This window comes from Acomys minous (genome assembly GCF_964271855.1).
Source record: "Acomys minous genome assembly, chromosome: 5".
Lineage (NCBI taxonomy): Eukaryota > Metazoa > Chordata > Mammalia > Rodentia > Muridae > Acomys > Acomys minous.
This window is the reverse complement of record NC_140494.1, coordinates 117129097-117154007: the sequence shown is the minus strand read 5'-3', so window position 1 is coordinate 117154007 and position 24911 is coordinate 117129097. Positions and strand designations below refer to the sequence as shown.

At 49.3% G+C, this 24911-nt stretch overlaps 1 protein-coding gene across 5 annotated transcripts in view; it reads left to right on the top strand.

Moving 5' to 3' along the window:
• Positions 1–24911, top strand: part of ARID3B (AT-rich interaction domain 3B) — a 54389-nt gene that overhangs the window by 27464 nt on the left and 2014 nt on the right. For 3 of the 5 annotated variants that reach the window (XM_084782272.1, XM_084782270.1, XM_084782271.1), the window contains 7 exons: positions 2286–2357; positions 2549–2621; positions 14927–15110; positions 16366–16685; positions 16791–17045; positions 18182–18280; positions 20546–22890. In XM_084782272.1, coding sequence (XP_084638398.1) covers positions 2286–2357; positions 2549–2621; positions 14927–15110; positions 16366–16685; positions 16791–17045; positions 18182–18280; positions 20546–20712 — 1170 coding nt within the window. In that variant the 3' untranslated portion in view covers positions 20713–22890. Of the gene's footprint in view, positions 1–2285; positions 2358–2548; positions 2622–14926; positions 15111–16365; positions 16686–16790; positions 17046–18181; positions 18281–20545; positions 22891–24911 lie in introns of those variants that run through there. The other 2 variants (XM_084782274.1, XM_084782273.1) reach the window with 2 other exon arrangements.

The following is a 24911-nucleotide window of genomic DNA, read 5'->3' as shown; positions in this document are numbered from 1 at the left end:
CTGGACTGAGCACATTTTAAGCTATTTCCTGCTTCGTGGCTATAGCTAGTGTTTAGAATCCCTTACAGCTGGGGTAGAGCTGGGAAAAGTAGAGGAGACCTAGTGGGTACCAAGCTCTTCCCCCACCGCGCCCCACCCCCAGCATTCTTCTCTTTCAGTCTGCAGAGCTGTGCTGGCACTTGGGTGTTTATTTTCACACATAGCCCTAAGGTGGTCACACTGGCATGCTTGTTCTCACACCCCTCCCCCACTGCTGAAAGCCCCACTCAGTCAAGGTTGTGGATTAGATCTTCTCCCTCCAACTGAGTGTGACACAGTTCCTGAGCCTTTGGAATGCCTGCAAGTTACTGTAATTAGCAAAAAATCTAGTGTTTTCATCTTGGGGACTGGTAAGAATCCTCCTGTGAGCATCAGCCTCCGATCTCTAGCTGCAGAGTTGGAAATTGAGCTGCCACAGTAAACAGCTGACATAACAGAAGCACAGTGATCCCCCATTAAATGTCTTTCAGCCAATGGGAGCTCCCAGGATAATTGACTTTCCAGCAGGAATTACTGGCTCAAACAAAATCATTGGGCATTAGGGCAACCTACTGCACCCTTTGAAAGGGGTTCAAATGTAACTGTCTGGTTTTGCTGACCTGACAGGTATAATTCATCTTGATTATTCATTGTGCTAGTTGCCACCAGATGATACTAGATTTCTGGTAACTATAATAATTACAGTGCGGGGTTGAATTTAACACAGAAAAGAAGAAACCTGCAATGCTCCTCCTGTTTGGTCACTGGTTCCAAAGAACACTAGTAACAGTGTCTGCCTCCAGCCCCAGTGTGTGCATGGCCCAGTCCCTGACCAAACACTTCCTTACACAATCTTTGACTAGATAAGTAGGAAAACAATTTGGTGTAGCCTGTTTCATTTCAGCTGACAAGGTGTCGCTTTTCTGTCAGATTTAACTCACTCTGTGCTGTTGCTGCTGTGAGGAAGAAGTGCATCTGTATCTCAGAATCGGCCTTGAGTACAGAAAGCAAAGTGTGGCCTCAAAATAGAGGCGAATAGTGCCTCTCGCTTCCAGGCACAGAGGGGTGTGCGGTGTGCATGTGTGTACAGAGTAGGATTCGCCCAGGCTGTCATGGTTTCAGAACAAGAGTCCTGTGCAGTCGAAAGGATGTTCTCCCAAGAGGTCCCTGCTTCTAAGCCCTCATGCCTTCCTCAAGCACTTACCCACTCCTGCTAGCAGGGTGGTGTGCCTGCATGTGCCTGTGCTCCAGGAGAGAACAAAGGAAGGATGTCATAGGCTCAAGGTATAGTTAAGTCCACCAGGACAGGGTGAATGGAGATTTCATACTTGCCACTGGCAGAAGTGGCTGGGCCATCTCTAGGGTATATGTATTTGTGTATTTGTTGAAGAGATTGTTAGTTCAAATAGTAAATTGATTATGTAGCAGGCAGTGTGATATTGTGCTGGGATACAAAGAAGTAGGATTGATTTTCTATCAAGGAACATTCCTTCTGATGGAGATGACATAATTTCAAAAGACTGAAAATCTGAACTGCCAGCAGAGAAAGACTGCTATTGGGGGTCTTGATGCAGCTGGGGTGAAGGGTGGGTCTCTACAGAAGAGGTAAATTGGTGTCTGTCTAGGGAGTGAGTCATCCAGCTGAATAAAGAACATTAACAAAGGCGTACTTCCCTTTTCCCCTACTCAGCCGAATCATTGCTTTGATCTAACCAAAGCTTGGTTGTTTGTTTGCTTTGTTTTTTAATTTCCTAATGAAAATTAGCTTTTGCCTTGAGCATAGTGCCAGGCTGTGGCGGCCTGCAGTCCCTCGGGCATTCTCATTGCTAGGCTTCAGGTTTCTGATGGGAGGTAGGCAACTTGTGGATCTTTGCCCCGTTCACTTGCCCTTTGACCACTCAGTGCGGTGTTGGGAAGCAAGCTGAGCATCTTTGCACCCACTGCTCAGTGAATGTGTCTCAGAATGGTAGTTTCTAGAAAGTCAGCTGGGATGGGGGTTCTCGGGACTGTGGGCTTTTGTGTCCTTCTCAGCATTGTCAAGCATGAGCAGCATCCATCTTTGCCAACAAAGATGATTTGTTTGAAACCCAGCCACAAACCATAGTTTGAAATCATCATCAAAAGCAAAACAGGAGGTCCTAAAAAAGTTAGTAGAGGGTCCTGAATAGAGCAAACTTGCTGAGGGTGGTCATCTTTCCCTCATGGAGATCTTGCTCCCTCTCTTATGACTCCCACTCCCTCTCAATGTTATGCTTTGTCCCCTTCAGAATGGTGCTTTAGCCTGGAGTGATGATGCTGATGGAGGCCGGGGAAGAGAGATCTCTCGAGATTTTGCCAAGGTCTGTAGTATCTTGTGATAAAGACAAGCAGCTCTGCAGTGGGCTGTATGTCACCCCTATACATTCAGATGTGAGTGGCTGGCAAGTCACACTTGTAAGTTACTCAGATACCAGTAGTAGCTCTGGGATGACAACACCTGCAGCGAGATGGGATGTTTCATTTTTGTTTTCTCTTGGGGTCTGGCCTGCAGCTGTATGAACTGGATGGTGATCCTGAAAGGAAAGAATTTTTGGATGACCTCTTCATCTTCATGCAGAAGAGGGGTAAGTGTGTTGCCTCCTCATTGCTTATTGAGTGACTACTGTGTTACTGTTACCCATCCTCCTCCAAGCCTCCTTGTGCAAGTGCTATTTAAGTAATTGGCAACCAGATTGAAGGGAGCAGAGAGGACCTTAGCAAAAGATGGATTTGCCCTGCCTTATTTTTGTCTCTCTTCTAATTAAATGGTCTCTGGAGACAATTTATATCCAAATACGTTTTTATTGTGGCCTTATAGCTGCCTCGGGTTTCATTTAAATCAGCATGTGGCATGCACTGTTGGTGTGGTTAGTCCTGAGTAGACTGAGAAAAATAAGTGAAAACATAGGGACCCCTGGGGTTGTTCTGGAAAATATGAAATGTTCCACGAAAAGGAAGGGTCGTCGTTACCTACTGGATCTCTTTCACATAGTTGGGATGTCCCTGCAGGTTAACTGCCCAGTAGTAGGCATCCAGGTATACTCCACCTCTCAGCTCTTTGTCCTCCTCTCCCTGTACCCTACCCCCTATAGCTGGCTCCACTCTAGACCCTGTCCTGACTGAGTTTTGAGCCCAGTGACTCAACTTCCGGGCTTTGTATCCAGTCATAGCAATGGGTTCACCAGCTTAGGTCAGGCCTCAGGAAGCGTGTCCAGGACTTCAGCCCCTCTATGAGAAGACCCTTAACAATTTTTGTAGCTCCACGTTTATCACCCTCAGGATGTAGCCCTGAAGAGGACTGCTCCCACCAGCCCCTTCCCTAGGACACTGCCATTACCTGATCACATATCCTTTGCAGGCTGTCTGAGAATGGTTTTTTAGGTTTTGTTCTAGGCTGAGCTATAATGGCAGATACATATTCTAGAAACACAGCTCCTGTTCTCTCCCTCTGCTTTCTTTACTCCCTCTACACCTCCTCTCTCTCTCTCTCTCTCTCTCTCTCTCTCTGCCTCTCCACCCTATCTCCCTTTTTCCTCTTCTTTTTCCCCCAAAGCCCATGCCCTCACGGTAGTGAGCTATCAGTGCTGGATCACTTTAAAAGGCAATAGGAAGATTGGAGGCTTTGTTCGTAGGTCTCGAAGCCTATCAGAGCAGTGTAAGAGCCCTAATTAGTTTACTCTTCCAACAGTTATCTGGAGCTGGTGTGTGTGTGAGTGAAAAACAAAAATACAGTCCTCAAAGATAATGTGACTGGCAGCAGGGAAACTCTTTATACCCTAAGAGAGAGAAATCCACTTAATACTTAGGTCTCGCCTTCCAATTACCTTTTAATTATTTACAAGCTCCACAAGCCCAGCTGGTGCAAAGCCAGGCGCTGATCCTGTCTCAGAGGGGCTGCCACAGCAGTATAGATTTTAATCAGCGGTGGAATGCCCCTGCTTTATTTTTCTACTTTATTGTTTTTCTCTCTGCCCAGAAGGATTTTTTTTTTAAGTAAGCTAGATCAGCCTAGTCACGAGTGGAGCCTGGTAATGTTTACTCCTTCCTGTTTCCTGGAGGACAGTTGCTTTGTCATGCCTCCATCGCTGGAGCCAGCCAGGTTGGTGCTCAGGGTGTTTGCCTACTGAGCACCTGGTTGGTTTTCCTGACTCAGCTCGCCATGCAGGCGGCTAAGCTGCCTCGAGCCTGGCCTAGATCTGCTTCATTTCCACAGCAGTTCTGTAGTTTAGGTCAGTGGTAGAGAGCAGTCTTCATGGCCCTGCCATCCTGGGGCTGGCAGCTGTTGGTGATGTTGGTCTATAGCTCTTTGGGCCTGTCTTCAGGACTTTTGCCAAATATTTCACCATTTTCTAGCATCACCAAGAGAGTAAAAATAACTAAATCTCTTGCCTGTTAGTTACTCTGATGCAGATTTTCCTGGCATTAGCAGCTGTTGACTTTAGGGACTGCGTTACCCCTTTGTGGAGGCAGACTTGTGCACTATAGAGTAGGAGCAGTGGGATGGCCTCTCCCACCCAGTAAGGGGCAATAGCAATGCTCAGTCATGATAACCAAAAATGTCTGTAGAAGCCAGGTGTGGGGCATATTCCTATAATCTTTCCACGTGGGAGGTAGGAGCAGGAGGATCAGAGTTCAAGGCCTCAACAAGGTGTGTTGGAAGCCAGCCTTTACTACAGGAATCCTGTCTCAAAGACATGCCTCCAGCAGTCTGGTGTGGTGGCGCATGCCTGTAATCCCAGCACTCAGGGAGGTAGAGGCAGGTGGATCTCTGTGAATTCCAGGCCAGCCTGACCTACGAAGCATATCCAGGACAGCCAAGGCTACACAGAGAAACCCTGTCTCAAAAAAACCAAAAAGAGCCGGGCATGGTGGCACACGCCTTTAATCCCAGGACTCGGGAGGCAGAGGCAGGTAGATTGCTGTGAGTTTGAGGCCAGCCTGGTCTCCAAAGAGAGTCCAGGACGGCCAGGATAACATAGAGAAACCCTGTCTTGAAAAACCAAAAAAAAAAAAAAAAAGAAAGAAAAAAAAAAAGAAAGAAAGAAAGAAAGGGTTCTAGAATTTGTAAATGGCCTTTGGGAACAAATTGCTGTCTAGAAAGAGCCAATGTCACATCATGGGAAAAAGTTAAGTAGAAAGCTTTTGAAACAGGAAAAAACAAAACAAACAAATAAAAAGCAACCTCCATGGAAATCATTTTATCATATTTTAAGGTTGGCTTTTGTCAGATAGTGTCTCAAGCTCCCCACCCACCTCCTGCTTTAGAGAGTGGAGCCCACCCTGCCCTGGAACACAGTGGCAGCCGAGGGGCCTCTCCTAGGTCACTGTTAGCTACTAGTCTAGGTTAGCGCGGTTCCCGTGAGCTAGCAAGCAGGTTATGCTTTTAATTGTGTGAAGCATGCAGTGTTTGCTGCTCTTCAGAGTGGAGTATGTAGGGCATTCGAGGCGTAGGTCTCCTTAGTTGGGATCTCTGTAGCAAGTCAGGCACTGCTCATTCAAAGGTTAAGCGGTTCCAAAGGGTCTTTTTAACTATACAAACCTGACTTTAAAAGTCCTAGTGATGCCCACCTGCGCTGGGAGCTGGGCTCAGTGGCTTCCATATAGCAGGCACCTCAGAGGAAGTGGACAGGGCTCTGAGGGAGGCAGCACACAGCAGGCTGCCCCAAACAACTGCAGCTGCAGGTGATAAAAACAGCATCATGTGGGAACGGGCACAGGCTGTAACTGCTGCTTTGTGCTGGCTCCCGCCTGTTAACACATTTGGGTGAATTGACTGCAACAGATGGGCCTTTCAGCCTTTGGCCTTTAGTTTCTAGGCCCAGCTCAGTTGCTTGCACTCTGGTGGCCCCTCCCCTCCCTATAGGTCAGTCTGTCAGTAGAGCCTAAGACCACAGTGGGCTGAGCTCCTGCTGGCCTGAGGAAATGAGGCCCTCGGAGGCGGAAAAGGCTGCGGATTGTGCAAAGCCAGGCAAACATCCACCCTTCTCTAGATCGATGGGCTCCTTGGCCACACCTTCCTTAAGATGTTGAAGGTTCACTTAGTCAGTGTGGAAGCTTCTGCGATCTACTTCCATGACTGCTCTAAGCTCCCTACAGATGATGCTACCTACCCATGTGGAGAAACAACAAGAGGAAAAGCCCTGTTAGCAGTTTTCTATCAAAATAATTCTATGAAAATGCCCCGAGGTTCTCTAAGACCAAATGTTTCTTCTCTTTTCTTGCTATATAACACAGTCGTCTTTTTCCAACTGAAGCCAAGCTGAATCACACACATTGTGTTGTACTGAGGTCTCTTTTCCTGGGAGAACATTGTTCTCAGAAAGATACTTAGATTTCAGAGCTCTGATAGCCTTTTTTGCTGCACATATATGCAGGGGTATATGTGTATGTGTGTTGCCAAAAGTAAAGCCAGATAAACATTGTAAATGAAATTGTCCACCAGTTTAACTCACTGTGGGTTGTTTCTGAGCTTTCGTTCCCTTATACAATTAGTTTTCCAATGCTCAAGGGGAGGGGCTAATTTGTAAGTCTGATAAGCAAAGGCCATGTATATAGTTGCATTTTCACATAATCAGTAAGAAAGAAGAGCTTTTCCCCTGAGAGGAAAAGCAGAAGTGTGAGCTCATTAAAAACGATGATCTGATGGTGGTGGTAGTGGTGGTGCACTTTTATAGTCAAAATGTAACTGTGAATCAGGCCCAAGGTGAGGAGACTACCTAAAGCTGGAGAGCAGAGTTAGCATTTGGTCTCTCCTAAGTCCTAGGCAGGGCTCCCTCCTTCTTTTTGCACAGCCCTTGAGAGACTCGTCCCTAACACCAACAACCTCATGGATTCCTTTTAGAGGTGCAGGCATGCCTGCTCCTGTAGCATAGGGTACCCACCACTCCACTGGCCACTGTCTAGCAGAGGATTTGCAGAACACAGTGTAGAACTTTGCGTACAAGGGGAAGGAACCCTCATCTCTGGGACTCTTGGAAGGACAAAAGTGACAGCTCAGCAATAGGAAGAAGGCTGCTATTTGCTGAGGCAAGATGAGGCAGGGGAGAAACCCAGGAGCACCCTCTATCCAGTCACCCTTTCTCTATGCCCCACCCCCACCCTTCAATACAGGCTGGGGTAAGCAACTGCATAGTCACAGGGAAGACAGATTTTTTTTTTTTTTTTTTTTTTTTTGTCAAGACCTTGTTCAAAGATTTGCCTTCCCACCAGTTCTGTCAGGGCCACAAACTGCCCCTGCTTCTCCCCAGTGGATAGTTAGATCGTTTCTGATGTGCATATACAAAGAATTTACTGTGGGAAAAGGGCTGGGTTTGCTTCAAAGTGCAGTTTGAGTGTTTTTCCTTCTGTTGTGTGCTTATCTATCCATCTCAGGCAAGGAAGTGTTTCTGACATATATTGCTTTGCCTTTTGGTGGAGGTAGTTTCTCCTGTGCTCTGTGCCCAGGACACCCTTTCTAATACACGAAGTCGTCGTTTGTCAGATGGCATGGGTTTAGGAACTTTATCCACAAGTGAGAGCTTGAAGTGCAAATTTGCCCCTGAGGGTGAGTCTTTGTCTGAGTCTTACTTTTCTCTCCCCCAGGTGACCCAGCTGCCCCTACCAAGTACACTGTCTTTCTTCTTTCCATCTCTGTCATTTAATGCCCTGTGACTACTCAGCTATCCACAATAATGAGAAAGGGAGTCTGGGCTTTAAATGTACAATTATTTTGAATTCCCCACTCTTATTAAATTCACCCTCTTTCTGCTCCAAAATCTTGTATAGGTGAGCTCGGGTATTATAAAATTAATTTATTTGTAGTATTCTGTCCCCTCTGTTGCAGTGTGAGTCAGCATTTTAACGGCTGGCCTAAGAAAAGACGGAGCTGAGGTTTTTGGCCCACTCACACATGGTGAGGATCTAGGAGGTTGTTGCCACAGATAGCAGAAGAAGCAGAAAGCCACGAGTGTCCGGCCTGGCTGCTATCCCTCTTCTCTGAACTTTCCCAAGATGTGACCCACTAACAAGTAAACAGAAGGAGGACCACAGCCTACCTCCTTCAAACTCTGTTAACCTTTGAACTCAGGGATTGCACATGCTGAGCTGGCACTCTGCTGTAAAGGAAGAGATGGTATAATTAGAGCCCTGACTCTGTTATTAGCCACAGCAGAATGTAACCTCACCTACAGCAAATCCTAGTTGGAGTATGAGAAAAGGCTCATTTTAAATCAGCTTCCTGGTTGTAGAGCACCCAGAATGTTACTCATTGCTGATGGAAGAGTAAATGGGAGTGATAAATCTTGTCTCAATCAGATACTGTGATACCACACAACCATGAGAATGAAGTGTGCTGCTGGCACACTCAGGACAATTCTAATATACCTTGTGTGGAGCAAAAGCCAGACACAAAAGATGACACTGCGTATGACTCCATTTATACAAAGTCCAAGAAAGCATAGTCAAAACGGTAGACACCTCCAGCACTGTTTAGGTTGGGAGGACGCGTTTACCGGGATGGAAAGGCTTTGAGGGACTTTCCTGACACTGGAAATGTTTCATATTCTAACATAAGGGTTAATTCTACTAGTACTTGTAGAAAAGTCTTCCCAGATTAGTTAGTGTAAGGTACAGCAGATCTGGGCTATGGACTCACATATACTTGGTATGTCCTTGCTTTTGCCTTGCTTTGTGGAACGTCATGGCATAAACTGCTGCTGTCTGCTGGACACTGCTAGCCAGGCTCCCACTAGAAGGGAGATATGTTCTACATAAACAAGTCAGGGGAAGAAATCCCCAGCTATTTCCCTTCTTTATCCTGAGGAGCAGGCCAGGGATTAATACAGAGGAATGGCGAGGATGGCAGCCTGCCTGCCTGCCTGCCTGCCTGCCTGCCTGCCTGTGCACATTCCCAGCCTAACATGACTTTAATTCCTCTAGACTCCATGGTTGGTTGTCTCAGTCAGGCTGTGGGTGTGATTAATGACCTTTTCAAAGCCAGGAAAAAAAGCAGCAAGGGTCCCTGGCAGGGCCCCGCCCTAGGTCCTAGGCCTTTACCCCTGACCAGTAGACAGGAAAGCACCCTTGGAGTCTTTTGCCCAGATTGCTGCTGATCTTCATGGCACAGACCATTCTCTGTGATGGACAGGTGGGGCTTCCCCTCACCGTTCTCATAGGCCCCCATCTTTGTGTCCAGAGTCAGGGCAACTGTCTCTTTTGCTTCTTCTACTCTAACTACATCTGTATCACCTGAGTGATGTAGAAGCCACTAGGCCAGGGAGCAGCTTCTGCCCAGCCATATCTGCCCTAGAAGCTCCTGGGTGACCCTCTAGCCTGTTAGTCTAGTAACATTCCCACCACCAAGGGTTAAAGCCCCAGGAGTCTCAAAGGCTTTGCTTGGGTCCCCAGCCCTCATAAAAAAGCCTTCTTACATCCGTCCCTGGGGCTGCCTCAGGCTCCCTGGCTGAAATCTGATAAGGGCCCTCTTTGTTGCAACTGTCAGTCTCCTTTATTGAGGAGGGAACTAGAGACCAGTGGCATTTCTTGGGGTACAGATAAGGCCCTGGATTCCTGTCAGAGTTAGCATGATTAATTACCCTCAATCCTAGCTCTTGCTTTGATAGCAGTGACTGACAGTCTGCAGGCTTCCCTGTCAGGTGCCCCCCACCCACCCACCAGACACTCTCTTCCCTGTTGGAGCAGAGATGCTCTCCTGCAGGGCCTGCACAGCCACCCAGAGTTCTTTCCCATAGGTGTTGGCCTCCTTGCTGCTGCTCTTTGGTCGCTGTCACATACCCCTCTCAAGCAAAGAGCCTGTTCGAATAGAGGAGGATCCAACAAAGCCTAGAGAGCAGCCAGAGACCTTTCCCCTCCTCCAGAGTGTGGCGAAGTAGCCATTGCTGTGACCTTGAACTTCACACCGCATCTTAAGTCTCATTAGTCCTTTAAAAGAAGAAATTCTCAATTATCAATTTCAAGATCATTTGGCAACTTTAGTTCCTGATTCAGAAAGGGTACTAAAGCCAAGCCCCTCGCCCCTTTTGTGATAATTTGCTATTTCTCATATGTACATACACACTGATATTGTCACAGGCCCCTAACAGACTTCCCTCTGTCTTCATAGTAACATCTCCTTTGGACCTCCAGGTCCACTCAGTGCAAAGCAAACTGCCAAGAGACCTGCCTGAGGATTCCAGTTGGTTCTTCTATTTGTCAGGAAAATCAAAGGCAAGGCAGGTTTTCGTGTCTGGTTTATCTAGATAATGCTAGAAAAATACAGTGTGTTTCTGACTATGCTCAGGGGCCAGCAGGCTCTGGGAACCGTGTTAATCCTCTACCAGGGCCAACCTCAAACCAAACAGACAGTACCAGTCCTCCTGTGGTACCAGAAGCCTCCTCTGGCGCCCAGGGTGCCTGAGCAGTGGGAGGCCGTGGAGCGAAGGGAAGCCGAATGCCTGCTTTTCCAGGCACAGAGCTGCAGGCTCTGGTGTGAGAAGACATTGTCAGGGGCTTCTGTTCTGTAGGGGGCTGGTAAAGTTCCCGGGAAGGTATAGCCTTGACTTCAAACATTGCTCTGGCCTTTCTTACCGTCTCAGGTCTGATTTTCTTCCCTAAGTAGTTCCCAAACCTGAGCGTTCCCTGACTATAGAGTCTAACTTTGATCACGGTTGCTACATCCGCATCGTGTTTCCCTTTATAGACCTCCAGTGGCCACAGCCTAGCCTAGTGACTACTTCAGGGGAGAATGGAAATCCTTGCGGAGGCATTCATGGACCACAATACAGTCGGCCGTGGCTGTGTCCACACGTTTTCAGTCAGAAAGTAGCATAAGCTGGGCGGTGGTGGCTCACGCCTTTAATCCCAGCACTCAGGAGGCAGGAGCAGGCAGAGCTTTAAGTCTGGGAGAACAGTCAGAGCTAAACCGAGAAACCCTGTCTCGAAAAACTAACATCAACAATGAAAGAAAGAAAACAGGATAAAGCCAGACATGGTGGCTCACGCCTTTAGTCCCAGCACTCGGGAGGCAGAGGCAGTCAGATCACTGTGAGTTCGATGCCAGCCTGGTCTACAAAGCGAGTCCAGGGCAGCCAAGGCTACACAGAGAGACCCTGTCTCAAAAAACAAACAAAATAAAACAAAACAAAAACCAAAAAACAGGATAAACAGTCTGGTCCCTTCATCTTGCACACCTTGCTTGTCTCCAGATGATTTATGACCATTTCAAAAAGTAGAATACATTATTCTTTGGAATTTGTATTGCTGTTGAAGTAATCCAGAAGAAAATAGTGCTGTTTTGACATGGTGGTCTGACACCGTGGTTCTCCACAGACCTTCCTAGGAACAGTGCGCCTCTGGCTGGTAAGCCCTGCTGTGCTGATTAAATGCTCGGCTCCAGATGACCCATGTGTTCCACACCCACCTACCTTCTCTCTGACTGCACTTTGCTTCCCAGTCCCCCCACTGATGGAGTGATGGAGTAACTGTTGCTTTGCCTTACAAAGACCCTACCTCTGCATCCATTCTTCTCCCGCTAGCCTTGTAATGGGAGCCAGAGCTTTGCTCATTCTAAGCTTCTACTCCCCAAGTTCTTTGCTAGTGGCTATGAGCTGAATGGTCCATGACAGGACCTGAGAGAGGACCGTCACCATTAGACAGTGAGCGCCAGTGATGGCTCTAATTGAGTGGTTCTCATGTTGCCCCAGGCTGGCTATGTTGTAGATAATGAACTCCAGATCCTCCTGCTTCCACCTCCCAAGTGCTGGGATTACAGCAATTTAGCCACAATAATATTAGAGCATAAAGGAAAATAGTCCCTGCTTTTACTCAACTAACAGTTCTGGGAAACCATTTGGACAGATGTCAAGCAATGAGAGTAGTTTGCTGACTTTGGGAGGCTATCACAGAAATCCTGCGAGGGAAGCAATCTGTGCGCACTGTTAGAAAGTTCTCCCTGTGACCAGTGGATACTGAAGAACTTGAATGTGGAGGCTTGAATGGAGACAAATATTTCAGACCTGAGGAGCAAAAATGAGCTTGGCTTGAGGGTGACGTTGAGGAGGCTCAGCTGACTAGCATGAGAGCAGTTGCTGGGACCTACTGGAAATAGGCCAGTTTTCATGGAACATTAGTGCATGTGGGTCACATGACCTAGTCATGTGCAGGGGAGTAAGCAATGAGGCTTTGTAGGCTTTTGAATAAGCAAGTGAAATACCTAGTAAAAGCAGGAGATGATCTGGTTGTAGTGTGCAGATCAGAGGCATGAATCCAGGCTGCTACAGGTAAGTCAGGGCCTGACCCAGGTTAGTGGCCCAGGCCAAAAAGGAAAGAGGTCTGTGAGAGGCACCTCAGGGAAAGAGGCAGTGCAACCGCCTAACATCCTGAATGTGGGTGATGAGAACAGCCAGGCTTGATCCGGAAGTTCCTGCCTAACCTGTAAGAACTGTGGTATTCCTGGGAGAAGAAAGGAAGAGAGGGGACAAGGATGGGGTTAAGGAGATGAAGGGGAGCTTGACGTGCACATTTCTGACTTGGAAGTGGACAAGTCACCCATGTGAAGTTGCCTTGGAAGCTTCTGGAGAAGATGGTACTAGCCCTGACCACAGTGCTACCATCTTGGACATGTCATGGTAGGAATGGGTTCACCATTCGGAGCCGCACAGAAAAACAATGGTCAGCCTAGAGCAGTGAGTCTTTTTTTTTTTTTTTTAAGATTTATTTATTATGTACACAATATTCTGCCTGCATGTACACCTGCAGGCCAGAAGAGGGCACCAAATCTCATTATAGATGGTTGTGAGCCACCTTGTGGTTGGTTGTTGGGAATTGAACTCAGGACCTCTGGATGAGCAGTCACTGCTCTTAACCTCTGAGCCATCTCTCTCCAGCCTGAGCAGTAAGTCTTAGGGTAGGTCAGATTAGTAGCAATCTGGTATGTTCTATATTAACTTGAGTTTCCTTTATCTTTTTATTTATATATTTAGAGACAGTGATCAGTGGTCTATGCAACAGAAATTAGCCTTGAATTTGAACTTGAGATTCTCTTGTCACAGGTTTCTCAGTACCTGAAGTTAGAAACATATATCATTGTCCTTGGGTTCCCTATGCATTTTAAACCTAATGCCATGACCCTTTGCCAAAGGGGTCAGGTAACGGATGGTCAAGACAGAGGTCTTGAAGCTCAGTAGCCTCCTCCCATTCACGTGAAAGAGCTCTGGTCCTACCAGGTGAATCCACAGTAGCTGTGTTCACACTGCTTTCTCTTCAGAGATGGGGGCCTGGTAGAGGCTGCCGGGGATGACATACAAGATTGTCCTCTGGCCTCCACATGCACTTACACAAAAACTTGACATACACAAATACAGATTTTTCAGCCAGAGCTGTTACACAGAGAAACCCTTTCTCCAAACAAAAACAAAAACAAATAGTTGTGTTGTTTGTTTTTTTTTTCCGAGACAGGGTCTTACCATGTAACCCTGAGTGGACTGGAACTCTCTGTGTAGACTGTTCTGGTCTTGAACTCACAGATCATAGAGGTCTTACCTGCTTCTCCCGCCCAGGTGCTAGGATTACAGGCATGTGCAACCATGCCCATGGATTTTATTATTTTATGAGTGCTGTGTGCATGTAGTTCTCACAGAAGCCAAAAAGGGCATCAGATCCTCTGGGACTAGAGTTAGAGCTGGCTGTGACCCTCTGTGTGGTGCTGGGAATCAAACCCAGCCCCTCTGGAAGAACAATCAATGCTCTTAACTGCTGAGCCACCTTTTCAGTCCCTGCATTAGATTTTTTTTCTAAAGGGAGGGAGCCCTTCACTCCATTCTTCTGCTTGGATTATCCTGTGAAACAGCTGAGGAGCTGGCTGTGTGGCAGGAGGGTTGTGGGTTGGCGCCAGCCTGGTCAACCTCGTTAGATCCTGCCTCCAAAAAAATGTTTAGATGAGGCTGACTTTCAGCTGAGGGATAATGGAGTAACACTGGAAAGAAACAGCCTCTGGTCAGGCTGGCTTGCCATTATGAGGCAACTCAGTAAGATGGGGGCAGGGAACGGGCGGGGCAGGAGCAGCAGCCTACGTACAGTAAGGAGTTTGCCATCAAAGGCAACAAGTCTCATTCGCTGCCCCGGATGCTGACCCTTCCCTGTGGAATTCTCCCCTCTGACCTACAGATCATTAATCCCGAGCTGCCAAATGACAGTCATCCATCACGCCTCCTGACGAGCATCCCAGCCTCCTGAAAGGACCTGGGCCCCTCCCTCACTCCCGTCCCTCGGTGCTCATTAGTAGCCCTTCCTGCCTAGTGCCAGGTTTCCTAATCAAGTCCCTGGCTCCTCTCACTTCCCCTCTGGGCCAGTGGGCGGAAGCTGCTCTGACCCTCCCTCTTTCAGAGGCCAGGGAGGGGGTGGAGTGATTAGTGAGTGGAGGAGGAATTGCTGAGTGGCTTTTTATTCCCTGGGAGACCTTTGTGTCCAGTAGCTACTTTGACTTGGCTAGTTGTAAGAGAAAAGGAAAACATGCCTCTCCGCCTGGAGAGAAGGCAGGCAGGCAGAGGAACGTGTTCAACTGCTCACAGCACCAGCAGGGACCACGCAGACATTGCTGCCAAGCTATTAGAAATTACCTGAGCTTATATCTATGACAACAGACAAAACTCCCTCTCAGTTCATCTGGATCAGAAAGGCTAAGGGGATTGCTTCAGGCCACAGACACCACCCCACACCCCACACCCGAGTTGGGCCTGTCCTGCTTATTCCAGAGAGAGCTGACACTAAGTCTAATTGCTGTCTAATTGTAGCGTTTGAGTCAGACCACACTTCTGAGTCTCACAAGCACTGTGTGCAGCCGCTCATGGTGGGTGTGCACACATTTGCTGTCTTCCTGCTCGGCGTGACTGACCCCTCTCCTGTTGGACGATCACAGGCACCCCTATCAACCGGATTCCCATCATGGCCAAGCAGACCCTGGACCTGTACATGCTGTATAAGCTGGTCACAGAGAAGGGGGGCTTGGTGGAGATCATCAACAAGAAAATCTGGAGGGAGATCACCAAAGGCCTGAACCTGCCCACGTCCATCACCAGTGCTGCCTTCACCCTCAGGACCCAGTGAGTGGCCAGGGCCAAGAAGGAAGCCAAGCACATGAGCACACATCAGGGTCAAATTCCTGCAACAGTGAGGTCCTGAAAGGCTGCCCTCACCATGGCTGCTGAATGCCAGTATTTTACTATTCTGTGTGATTTAAATGTCACACTCTGTCCTGGCAAGTTGATACCTTCCATTTTGCAGATTATAAAACTAAGCCCTGGGCTAATTAATGTAGTCATGCCATACTGAGCCAGAATTGGGCTTCCTACCTGTGTCCTACGTTCTTTCCAGACTACCCAGGTGCCCCCCATCCCTTACCCTATAGTCAGCCTCATTGATGGCTGACCTGTTCTGCCATTAACTGACTAGTTATAAGGGTTGATGGAAACAGTATATCAGAGAATAGCCATGTAGAACAAACCTGGCTAGTATTCTGGAATGTTCTAGTTGCTCTGTGAATAAATAGTTGGCCTATCTATCAGGTAGCATACCCATGGGGTCAAAAAGATGGCTCGGTGGGTACATGCTTACCACCAAGCCTGACTACCTGTGTTCAATCCCTAGGACTTCATGGGCATGGTAGAGGACTCCTGACCTCCATACCAGCACCATGGCATGCATGTGTTTATTCGAATAACACATACACACAAAATAAGTAAATGTAAAAAGAAAGAAAGGTCTTATCCGTTAGGGATATTCTAGTAGAAATAGAGATAGCTATAACCAGAACGTCAGTGGAAAGAATGGCTCCTTGGGACAGATGGCACACAAAGAGCTGCCCTCAGTCGGGCGTGGTGGCGCATGCCTTTAATCTCAGCACTTGGGAGGCAGAGGCAGGTGGATTGCTGTGCCTTCGATGACAGCCTGGTCTACAAAGTGAGTCCAGGACAGTCAAGGCTACACAGAGAAACCCTATCTCTGGGGGAGGGGGGAGAAGCCTTACCCTTCTGGGGCCAAGACAGTGGGGAGAGTTGCTGCTGTTTGACCAGCTTGACGGAATCAGGAGCAGCAAAGGTGGCACTATGAAACAGGCTTCCTTTCCCTAAGGGCATTCCAAGGGTCTGAGAGCAGACAGAAGGTAGCTAAGGCCCCAAGGCATGTGTACATGCCTGAGAAGCGTGGAGGAATGTGTCCAATGAGCCCAGACTCTTTACTTTTGCTGTATGTACCATACCCTGGCTCTTGCCTGACCAAGGCTGCTTCCAAAGACATGTGAACTTAAACTGGACAGGCTCTGGTACTGAGTTTAGGTTATTCTTCCCTTCTTCCCTGCAGGTACATGAAGTATCTGTATGCCTATGAGTGTGAGAAGAAAGCCTTGAGCTCCCCAGCTGAACTACAGGCGGCCATTGATGGCAACCGTAGGGAAGGTCGGAGGCCCAGCTACAGTTCCTCCCTCTTTGGCTATTCTCCTGCCACTGCTGCCGCTGCTGCTGCCGCTGCTGCCGCCGCCGCCGCTGCTAGTGCTGCTTCTGCTGGGACCCCTGCCCTTCTCTCACCTCCCAAGATCCGCTTCTCCATCCTTGGGCTTGGCTCCAGCAGTGGCACCAATGCCAGCAGTCCTCGGATACCCCCAGCATCTACTCTCAGGAAAGGTGAGCAGGGCCTTTGGAGGAGGGAAGCCCAGGTCCTCTTGCCCAGGATGCGCACTGTGGAGAAGGTGTAAATCATGCATTCATCTAGCTCTGGTTCCTTCACAGGTGATGGAGTCCCAGTGACGACAGTGCCCGTGCCAAATCGCCTGGCTGTGCCTGGGACTTTGGCAGGCCAGCAGACTGGCAGCCGGACTGGCACACTAGAGCAGCTACGGGAGCGTCTGGAATCAGGGGAACCCCCTGAGAAGAAGGCATCAAGATTGTCAGAGGAGGAGCAGCGCCTGGTGCAGCAAGCCTTCCAGCGCAACCTCTTGAGCATGGCGCGGCAGCTCCCCATGAAGATCAGAATCAACGGCAGGGGTAAGCATCAGTGTCTGACTCCTCTTCCCCTCATAATACCTGTCACACCCGGGCTCCACTCAGGCCCTGAGGTTGGGTAGCCCTAGGTCCATCCTGACCTCCTGGCCCGGAAACACCCTTCCTGTTGCCTCCAGTGCCCTACCAGAGCGGAGAGCCAGAGGAGAGCCACTGCAGGTGTCTGCTGGCTGAGAGCTCACCATCTCACTGTTCTCTAGGTCAGAAGCTGCTTTGGGCAGTGAAGTCCTTGTTCTATAACAAGAAGGAAAGTAGTTTTTCAAGGAGGAGACGGATGCTGTGCTGCCCTAACCCTGCCTAGCCTTTGATCTATCTAAATTACAGGGTTTGCAGCCACTCCAGTACCTTACCAGATGTGGCCAGGTCTGTCATTCCTGAGAAATAGTGGAGCCACCAGCGGCCTCAGGAATAAGAAGTAGGCGATACGAGTTTAGCAGCGCATTTGACATTTTTTCACATTCCCTGTCCTCATTTTTCTAGTTTCCCACCTTCTCTTCTCAAAACATGCATTCCACTTCCCTCGCCCTTCTCCCTGCACGCCCCTTCAAGCCCCTTTTCTGTGCCGTTGTCGCTGTGTCAAGCAAACGTGGGCAGTTGTGTCCTGGGAAGGGAGGCAGTGTGAGAGGAGCTCCTCAGCCCCCCAGGCAGCCCTCCCTTGCATGATGGGCAGAAGGAACCATTTAGTGGCCAGTAGAAAGGGCAGCTCACGTGGAAAAATGTGTGGCTCTGTGGCGGGAGAGGGCGGGAGTCAGTGAGCCCAGCAGAAGCCCCATGTGCCAGCCTTCCCATGGGGCATGGAGGGCGAGGTCCCAGAAGCAGAAGATCTTCTCCTGGAGATCCCTACAGTTCAGCTGTTCCAGGGCAGTTTGAGACTAGGGCTGATTGACTGGGGTGGTGTATCATGGAGACTCAGGTAGGACTGGTCTGCTGTCCCTTCACTCTGAGAGTCAGGGAAATGAATTGGCAGGAAGTTGGTTAGCCTGGCTCTACTGCCAGACCTGACCAGAGGTAGTAGAGACTGAGATGGCAGAGACACCATTAGACCACAGGTCAGCTTGACTCAGCAGCACCAGACAATAGCAGGAGGCTTGAGCAGGCCTGCTTTCTCTCTGATTCCACAGAAGACAGAGCAGAGACTTCAGCTGCAGCACTGAACCTGACCACAAGCAACATTGGCAGCATCAATATGTCTGTGGATATTGATGGCACCACCTATACAGGTAGGCCCCCGGAGCTGTGGGAGGCCTGTGCTGGCTGCCAGCCCACTGTGCAGCTTCCTAGCTGGCTCTGCCTGACTCCCTCAGATACTATGGGGTGGGATGGTGGAGATGGGGTGGGGTGTCCTTTTGCATTGACTCAGCACTCCTAAGGTAAAGAGGCCCTGGACTATAGTTGCACAGATTGACAGAATGACCAGTCTTCTTCAGAGACAGGAAGGAACCCTTCCCTTCAGTGCTGGTTAGCTGAAGATGTCTCTAGTATGAAGATGTTTGCCTTACACACACATTTCAGCATACATTATGAGCTAGGTCATCATCTACCATGCACAGTCCTCCAGAGAACAAGACTCCTTTTCCTGACTGCAAAAGACTCATTAAATGGTTTGTTATTCCATGTCTTTTGGGGAGGGAGGTGGTGTTCAAGACAGGATCTCTCTGGTTAGCCCTGGCTATCCTAAAACTCACCCTGTAGACCAGGCTGGCCTCAAATTCAGACCCACTTACCTCTGCCTCCTGAGTGCTGGGATTAAAGGCGTGCGCCACCACTGCCAGGCTCTAAAAAGTATTTTATTATTTGTGTGCATGAGTATTTTATCTGTGTGTTTATCTGTGCACTGTGTGGGTGCTGAGAACCCAACCGAAGTCCTTTGAGAGAGTAGCCACTGCTTTTATCTGCTGATCCATCCCTCCAACCCCATCCTCTGTCTTTTTTTTTAAATGAACCAAGAATATGACACCAGTATAGCTAGGTGTAGTAGCACATATCTGCAGTTCCAGCACCGAAGAGGCTAAGGCAATCATGTCATGGGTTCAAGGCCAGACTGTACTACAGAGTGAGACCCTGTCAAAATTAAACAAAATACACCAGCAATGAATCTGAGTGCTGCAAAGCGGCCTTGACCCCCGAGGGCATTGCAATTTTTCAGTTGGATCTCCCTAATGTAACTGCCTGCAGTATTTTGGTGGGTAGTTGGGTTTGCATCTGTAATGAAGAGATCTTTAAAAGGAGATCAACATAGAGTTTACAGAGGCAACAGACCCCAACCCTGAAGCCCTGGCTATTCCATGTGTTTAGGGGCAGGCTTGGGTACAAGTTCAGGCTGGTAACATCTGCCTGTTTTACCAAGGCGTAAGTTAAGTCAGCTGCCTAGTGAGCATCCACATGCAGGCTGGTAAAACCTTGCATTTAGACCAGAGTATTTCCCTAGGGGTAGCTCCTGGTCCCCTGCAGGGACACCGGCCACCAACATCACAGTTCAGCCAGGGGAGGAATGGGTTTCTAGAAGCAGCTATGGCAGTGTGGCTTGCAAGTCTCTTGTGTCCTCCTGCTGCCACTCATGATGTGGCTTGGAATATTTGAGGCTGAGTTAAGTCCTGAAGAGCACAGGAGCTAGGAGTCATGGCTAGATCTTGGCAGTTTCTTGTCCTCTTCCTAGGAGGAAGAAGTGGGTAACTTTTTCCTTTGCTCTCAGTATAGGGCAGGTCAGGAGTTGAGGCTCCCAGCACTCCGAAAATGGGCCACTCACTTCTCATGCCCTTGTCTGCCCCAGGCTTTCTCTGTTGGGCTTTGGTGCCCAGGAACCTAAGTAGTTCTGAGATTCGAGGCCACCATCCTTCTCTAGCTCCCTTCTGCCTGCTGCTTCCCACACCCGTGCTTGCTGCCATGGCTAGGCCTGCCTCCTCTGCAGGCCTCCTGGGACTTGAGCATCCTCATCCTCTGACCTCCCAGAGATTTCCAATGTCTTAGTGTCCTCCTGCTCAAAACTTTCAGGACCTCCAAATGGGTTCCTATAGCTATACAAGGCCCCACCCGCCTCCTCAGCCCCTCTACTATTCCCTAAACCATTTACACCTCCACCATCCCCAGTAGGCTAGGCCCATTTTGCTGCTGTCTCAGGTTCCCTGGGCACCATCTCTTCAGTTTGCTGCTTTTCCTCTTTTGAGCAATCTAGACACACACTTTCCACCCAAGCCTTTCCTGGGCTACCCTTCTGCTCCTCTCTCCAGAAGCTGAGGATGGTCCCAGCAGTAGAGCTACACACGTCCCAGAACAGTTATGTTATTCTGGCGAAGATGCTGGTTGCATGCATGTCCTTCAGTAGCTTGTGAGCCTTTGATGGCAGAACAGTTGTCTGGGCTTCCCCTGACATCTGGCATCATAGAAGAGTGAAGCACACAAGGTTAAGCCAGCAGTTACGCCTTGTTTAATTGAACTGAGCTACAGTCTCTCCCCCTCAGCCCATACTGCTTCTCCTCCCACCCCAGGTGTGCTGTTTGCCCAGAAACCAGTGGTCCATCTCATTGCAGGCTCTGCTCCCCAGAGCATTGCCAGCAGCACCAGCAGCAGCAGCAGCAGCTCTCACTGCTCACCAAGTCCTACCTCATCCCGGGGCACTCCCAGCGCAGAGCCTTCCACCAGCTGGTCCCTCTGATGAGCACCCACTCCCTACTCTCCTGCTGAGAGTAAAGGAGATCGATGCACAGAACTTACCTCATCTCATGGAGCCCACATCAGACACCATCTGGCCAGATGTTGACTTTGGATATACCCATCTGTCCAGGCTCCATTCAAATTCTGCTGTACTCTGGGGGAGAGCCTGGGGGGAGGGAGGGAAGGACAGGACAGAGTAGCGTTGTCCAATCAGGGATCGTCCTGGAGAACTGGGTGGGACACCTGGGCATCCGGCTTCCCCAGGGTTCCCCAACCACCTCCCATCCCGGAGCAGTATATCGACAATCTGTAAGGCGCCATGGGGCTGGAGGCTTCCCACTTCCCTTCCCCCTTAATTTATTTCCCTTCTGCTGCCTTCTGCCTTCACCCCAGGATCACCAGACTCTTAGACTGCCCAGTCCCCCAGTGTTTCGATCCCACTTCGGGCTCTAGGAGTCAGGAACTTGTCTTCCTTGCTCTTGTCTGTTGAGCATGGGATGGGGATGGGCCTTCCCAGGCCTCCTTGCTTTACTGCTTAATTCTCTGGGCATTCCCAAGTCCACGTCTTGAATTCAGTCCTCAGGGCCCTGGAATACCCCTTTTGTTGTTCCTAAGAAAAAAGGCATGTTATTAGGGCAGGCTTGAGGTTCAGGACCCCTCTGCACATGAAAAGGAGGAAGAACTCATGGTGCCTGGGCCCTGGTACCTACCTGACAAGACTCCGTTCTGATCCCCAAACCTCAGCTTCCTGCCTGCCCATGTTGGCCAGCTTTCCCAAGATACTACTTGTCCCTGGACCCTACCATCATCTCCTGGGGCCATTTCGGCCCCCCTCCCCCCCAGCCCAAGACGTGCTAATGTCCGGCTCACTGAAATACCTCAGATTTGTAATTGTTAATATTTTGATTCTTCAGGAAGTATTTTCATTCTCTGTACTCTTTTTTTGTATGTGTTTTGCTGACTTTAATTTTTTTTATTTTTATTGTTGCTGTTGTAGCACCAAAGAAAGGAAAGCAGATCACCCCAGTCAGGTGCAGTTTGCAGCCAGCCTCCCTCCAACCTGCCCATGCCTTGGCCAAGGAGGTGTAGCAGGTGGGGTGACTCAGGGATCAACACAGCAGGAGGATGGGCTGGAGGGGCCCATGCTTGCTGCTGGATCCTGAAACCACACTGGTTCTTTGTGCCCCTACCCTAGCTGACAGAGTAGGGCACAGTATCTTTCTGCCCTTAGAATCCTCACCTTGGGACACAGGCAAGTGGCTGTGGGCCCTGCCTGAGGCTGAGCCCCAGGGACAAGAGGATGCGAAAAGAGCCCTGTCTCTTCTCGGCATGCTGCTGCGACAGGCCACTGTGGTTGAGAAAGGGTGCTCCTAACACAAGGCTCCATTCTCCCAGTATGCCCTACTCTGTTACATAAAGCATCACCCATACCCACTGGGACCGCTTGGGTTGTGGCAGTGAAGACCACAGCATGGCCCAGTAGTCCTGTCTAGGACGAGAAAGGGAAATCAAAAGCTCATGCACAAACATACCTCAGCCTAGTAAACACAACCCTGCTGACTTTTCTTCTCCCTGCGCCAGAACACACACACACACACACACACACACACCTCTCACATACTGGGGTCTGACCTTTTCCTGGCCTCAGAAGCCTTATTCACCAGGCACATGCAGGGTTGAGCAAAGGACATCTAGGGTCTGGTGCTGTGAGAATCCCATTTGGCCATTGTGTCTCAGGATTTCGTCATGATGGATAGACCCTTCCTACCCAGGGGAGACAAGGAAGGTACAGATCTTTCAGGTCATCGGATCCTCTTTCTCCAGGCAGCTTGTCCACCTGTTCCTCTCAATACCCCTCACTGCCCTCAAGCCAGCAGCAGGCTCCTAGCCAGAAAATGCAAAAGCTGGGTGCCCAGCATTAGGGCTCTGGCCCAGCTGGCACCTCCCCTGCAGGTGTCGTCCTGAAGGTCATGTGACAGGCAGTTGGCCAGGACAGCATCCTCCCCTTCCATGTCTTGTATTCTAACCAGAAAAAAAAATGTGATAGCACATGGTAGCCTAGGCCGTGAATAAATACCTCAGACGTCCTCTCGCAGCAAGTGTCTGTATATGTCGTGGTTATTTGTCTTACATGTTCGCGAATGTTTATATTTCAATAAAGCTCTACCTCTTCACATGAGCAGGTGTGGGGTTCTTTCACTGACTTGAACTTGACAACGTCCTTCAGAGTGAAAAGGGACTCCATGGACTGTGCCTCAGGTCCCCAGCTCCTCCTGAACCTTCTCTGCTTTACTGTCTGCTTCTGCAAAGGGCTAGACCTCCATTTCTCAGCTGTAGTGTCAGAGTCTCCTAACACAACCACTGACCAAAACTGAGAGCAGTGCTGTGCTAGTAGCTGACAGGCAGGGCCACCTCTGTGAGTTACAGACCCTTGCTGAGTTCTCACCGGGTCTGGGTCTGATTCTGAAGAGATGTGTGTGCCCTGGAAGGGCCTCGGGCTTGTGTCACCCTTTGTGTCTCAGAGAATGAGTTCTAACAGGGCGTGGACTTAGAAGATGACCTAGAACCAGACGCCAGGCTAGGTATAGGTCTTCCCTTCAGGCTGCTCACTTAGAGCACAGTGGGAGGGATGCGCAGGGCAAGGCCTGCCTGGGCAGATAATGCCGTCTCCACCTAGGATGACAAACAGCTCGCCTGTCTGCGGGTGCCCCTTCACACCACTCAGAGGTGCTGGGACTTCAGGAACAGACTGCATTTCTCTCTAGCCAGTGTGCTACACCCTTGTACTATGCTGCAAAGGGTTTCAAGCCTCATGAAATACATAGCCAGGTCCTGTCCTCCCAAAAGGAAAAAAGTACCAGCAAGATGGCTCAGCAGATAAAGCTGCTTGCTGCCCAGCTTGATCTCTGGGGAAAACTGACTCCCGCTTCTTGTCCTCTGACCTCCACACAAAATAAAATGACTTAAGAGGATTAAGGGAGCCTGATGTAGTGGTACACACCTGCACACCTGTACTACCAGCGCCTGGTAGGTAGAAGCAAGATGGCACAGCAGGTCCCACGAGCTGACACCCAGAGGAGTTCTCTAGCCTTCATACATGTGCTGTGGTGCATACACAAACACATCGTATAAAAACATTTCCCCCCAGACAGAGTTTCTCTGTGTAACCCTTGCTGTGTGGCTCTTCTAGACCAGCCTGGGTATAGGTCTTCCCTTCAGGCTGCTCACTTACAGCACAATGGGAGGGATGTGCAAGGCAAGGCCTGCCTGGGCAGATAACTCAGGTCCACCTGCCTCTGCCTCCCTGAGTGCTGGGATTAAAGGCATACTGCACCACTGCCCAACCAATTTTTTTTTAAGATTTATTTTATTTTATTTATTGCATATGAGTGCTTTATCTGCAGAAGAGGGTATCAGATTACATTATAGATGGTTGTGAGCCACCATGTGGTTGCTGGGAATTGAACTCAGGACCTCTGGAAGAGCAGGCGGCTCTCTTAACCACTGATCCATCTCTCCAGCCCACCAATTTTGTAACTTTTTTTTTTTTTTAAGATGAATCAGTCTGGCCAGAGTGGCACACTTTTAATCCCAGTACTCAGGAAACAGAGGCCTAGCTGGGCGGTGGTGGCTCACACCTTTATCCCAGTATTTGGGAGGCAGAGACAGGTGAATCTCCATGAGTTCGAGGCCAGCCTAGACTACAGAGCGAGTTCCAGGACAGCCAGAGCTGTTACACAGAGAAACCCTGTCTTGTAAAACCAAAATAAGTAAATAAAAGCAGAGGCCTGGCTGGTCCAGAGATAGTAAGTTGTAGACTTGCTAGGGCTATAATGGTGAGGTCATATCTGAGAACAGCAACAGTAACGAAAAGGACAACATGAGGGCTCAGAGGTTAAGAGCACTGTCTGTTCTTCCAAAGATCATGAGTTCAGTTCCCAGTAACCACATGGTGGCTCACACCATCTATATTCTTCTGGCCTGCAGGTGTACATGCAGGCAGAACACTGTATAATAATAAGTAAACATCTTTTTTCAAAAAAGGATGGATCGCCGGGCGTGGTGGCGCATGCCTTTAATCCCAGCACTCGGGAGGCAGAGGCGGGTGGATCGCTGTGAGTTTGAGGCCAGCCTGGTCTACAAAGTGAGTCCAAGACAGCCAAGGCTACACAGAGAAACTCTGACTTGAAAAACAAAACA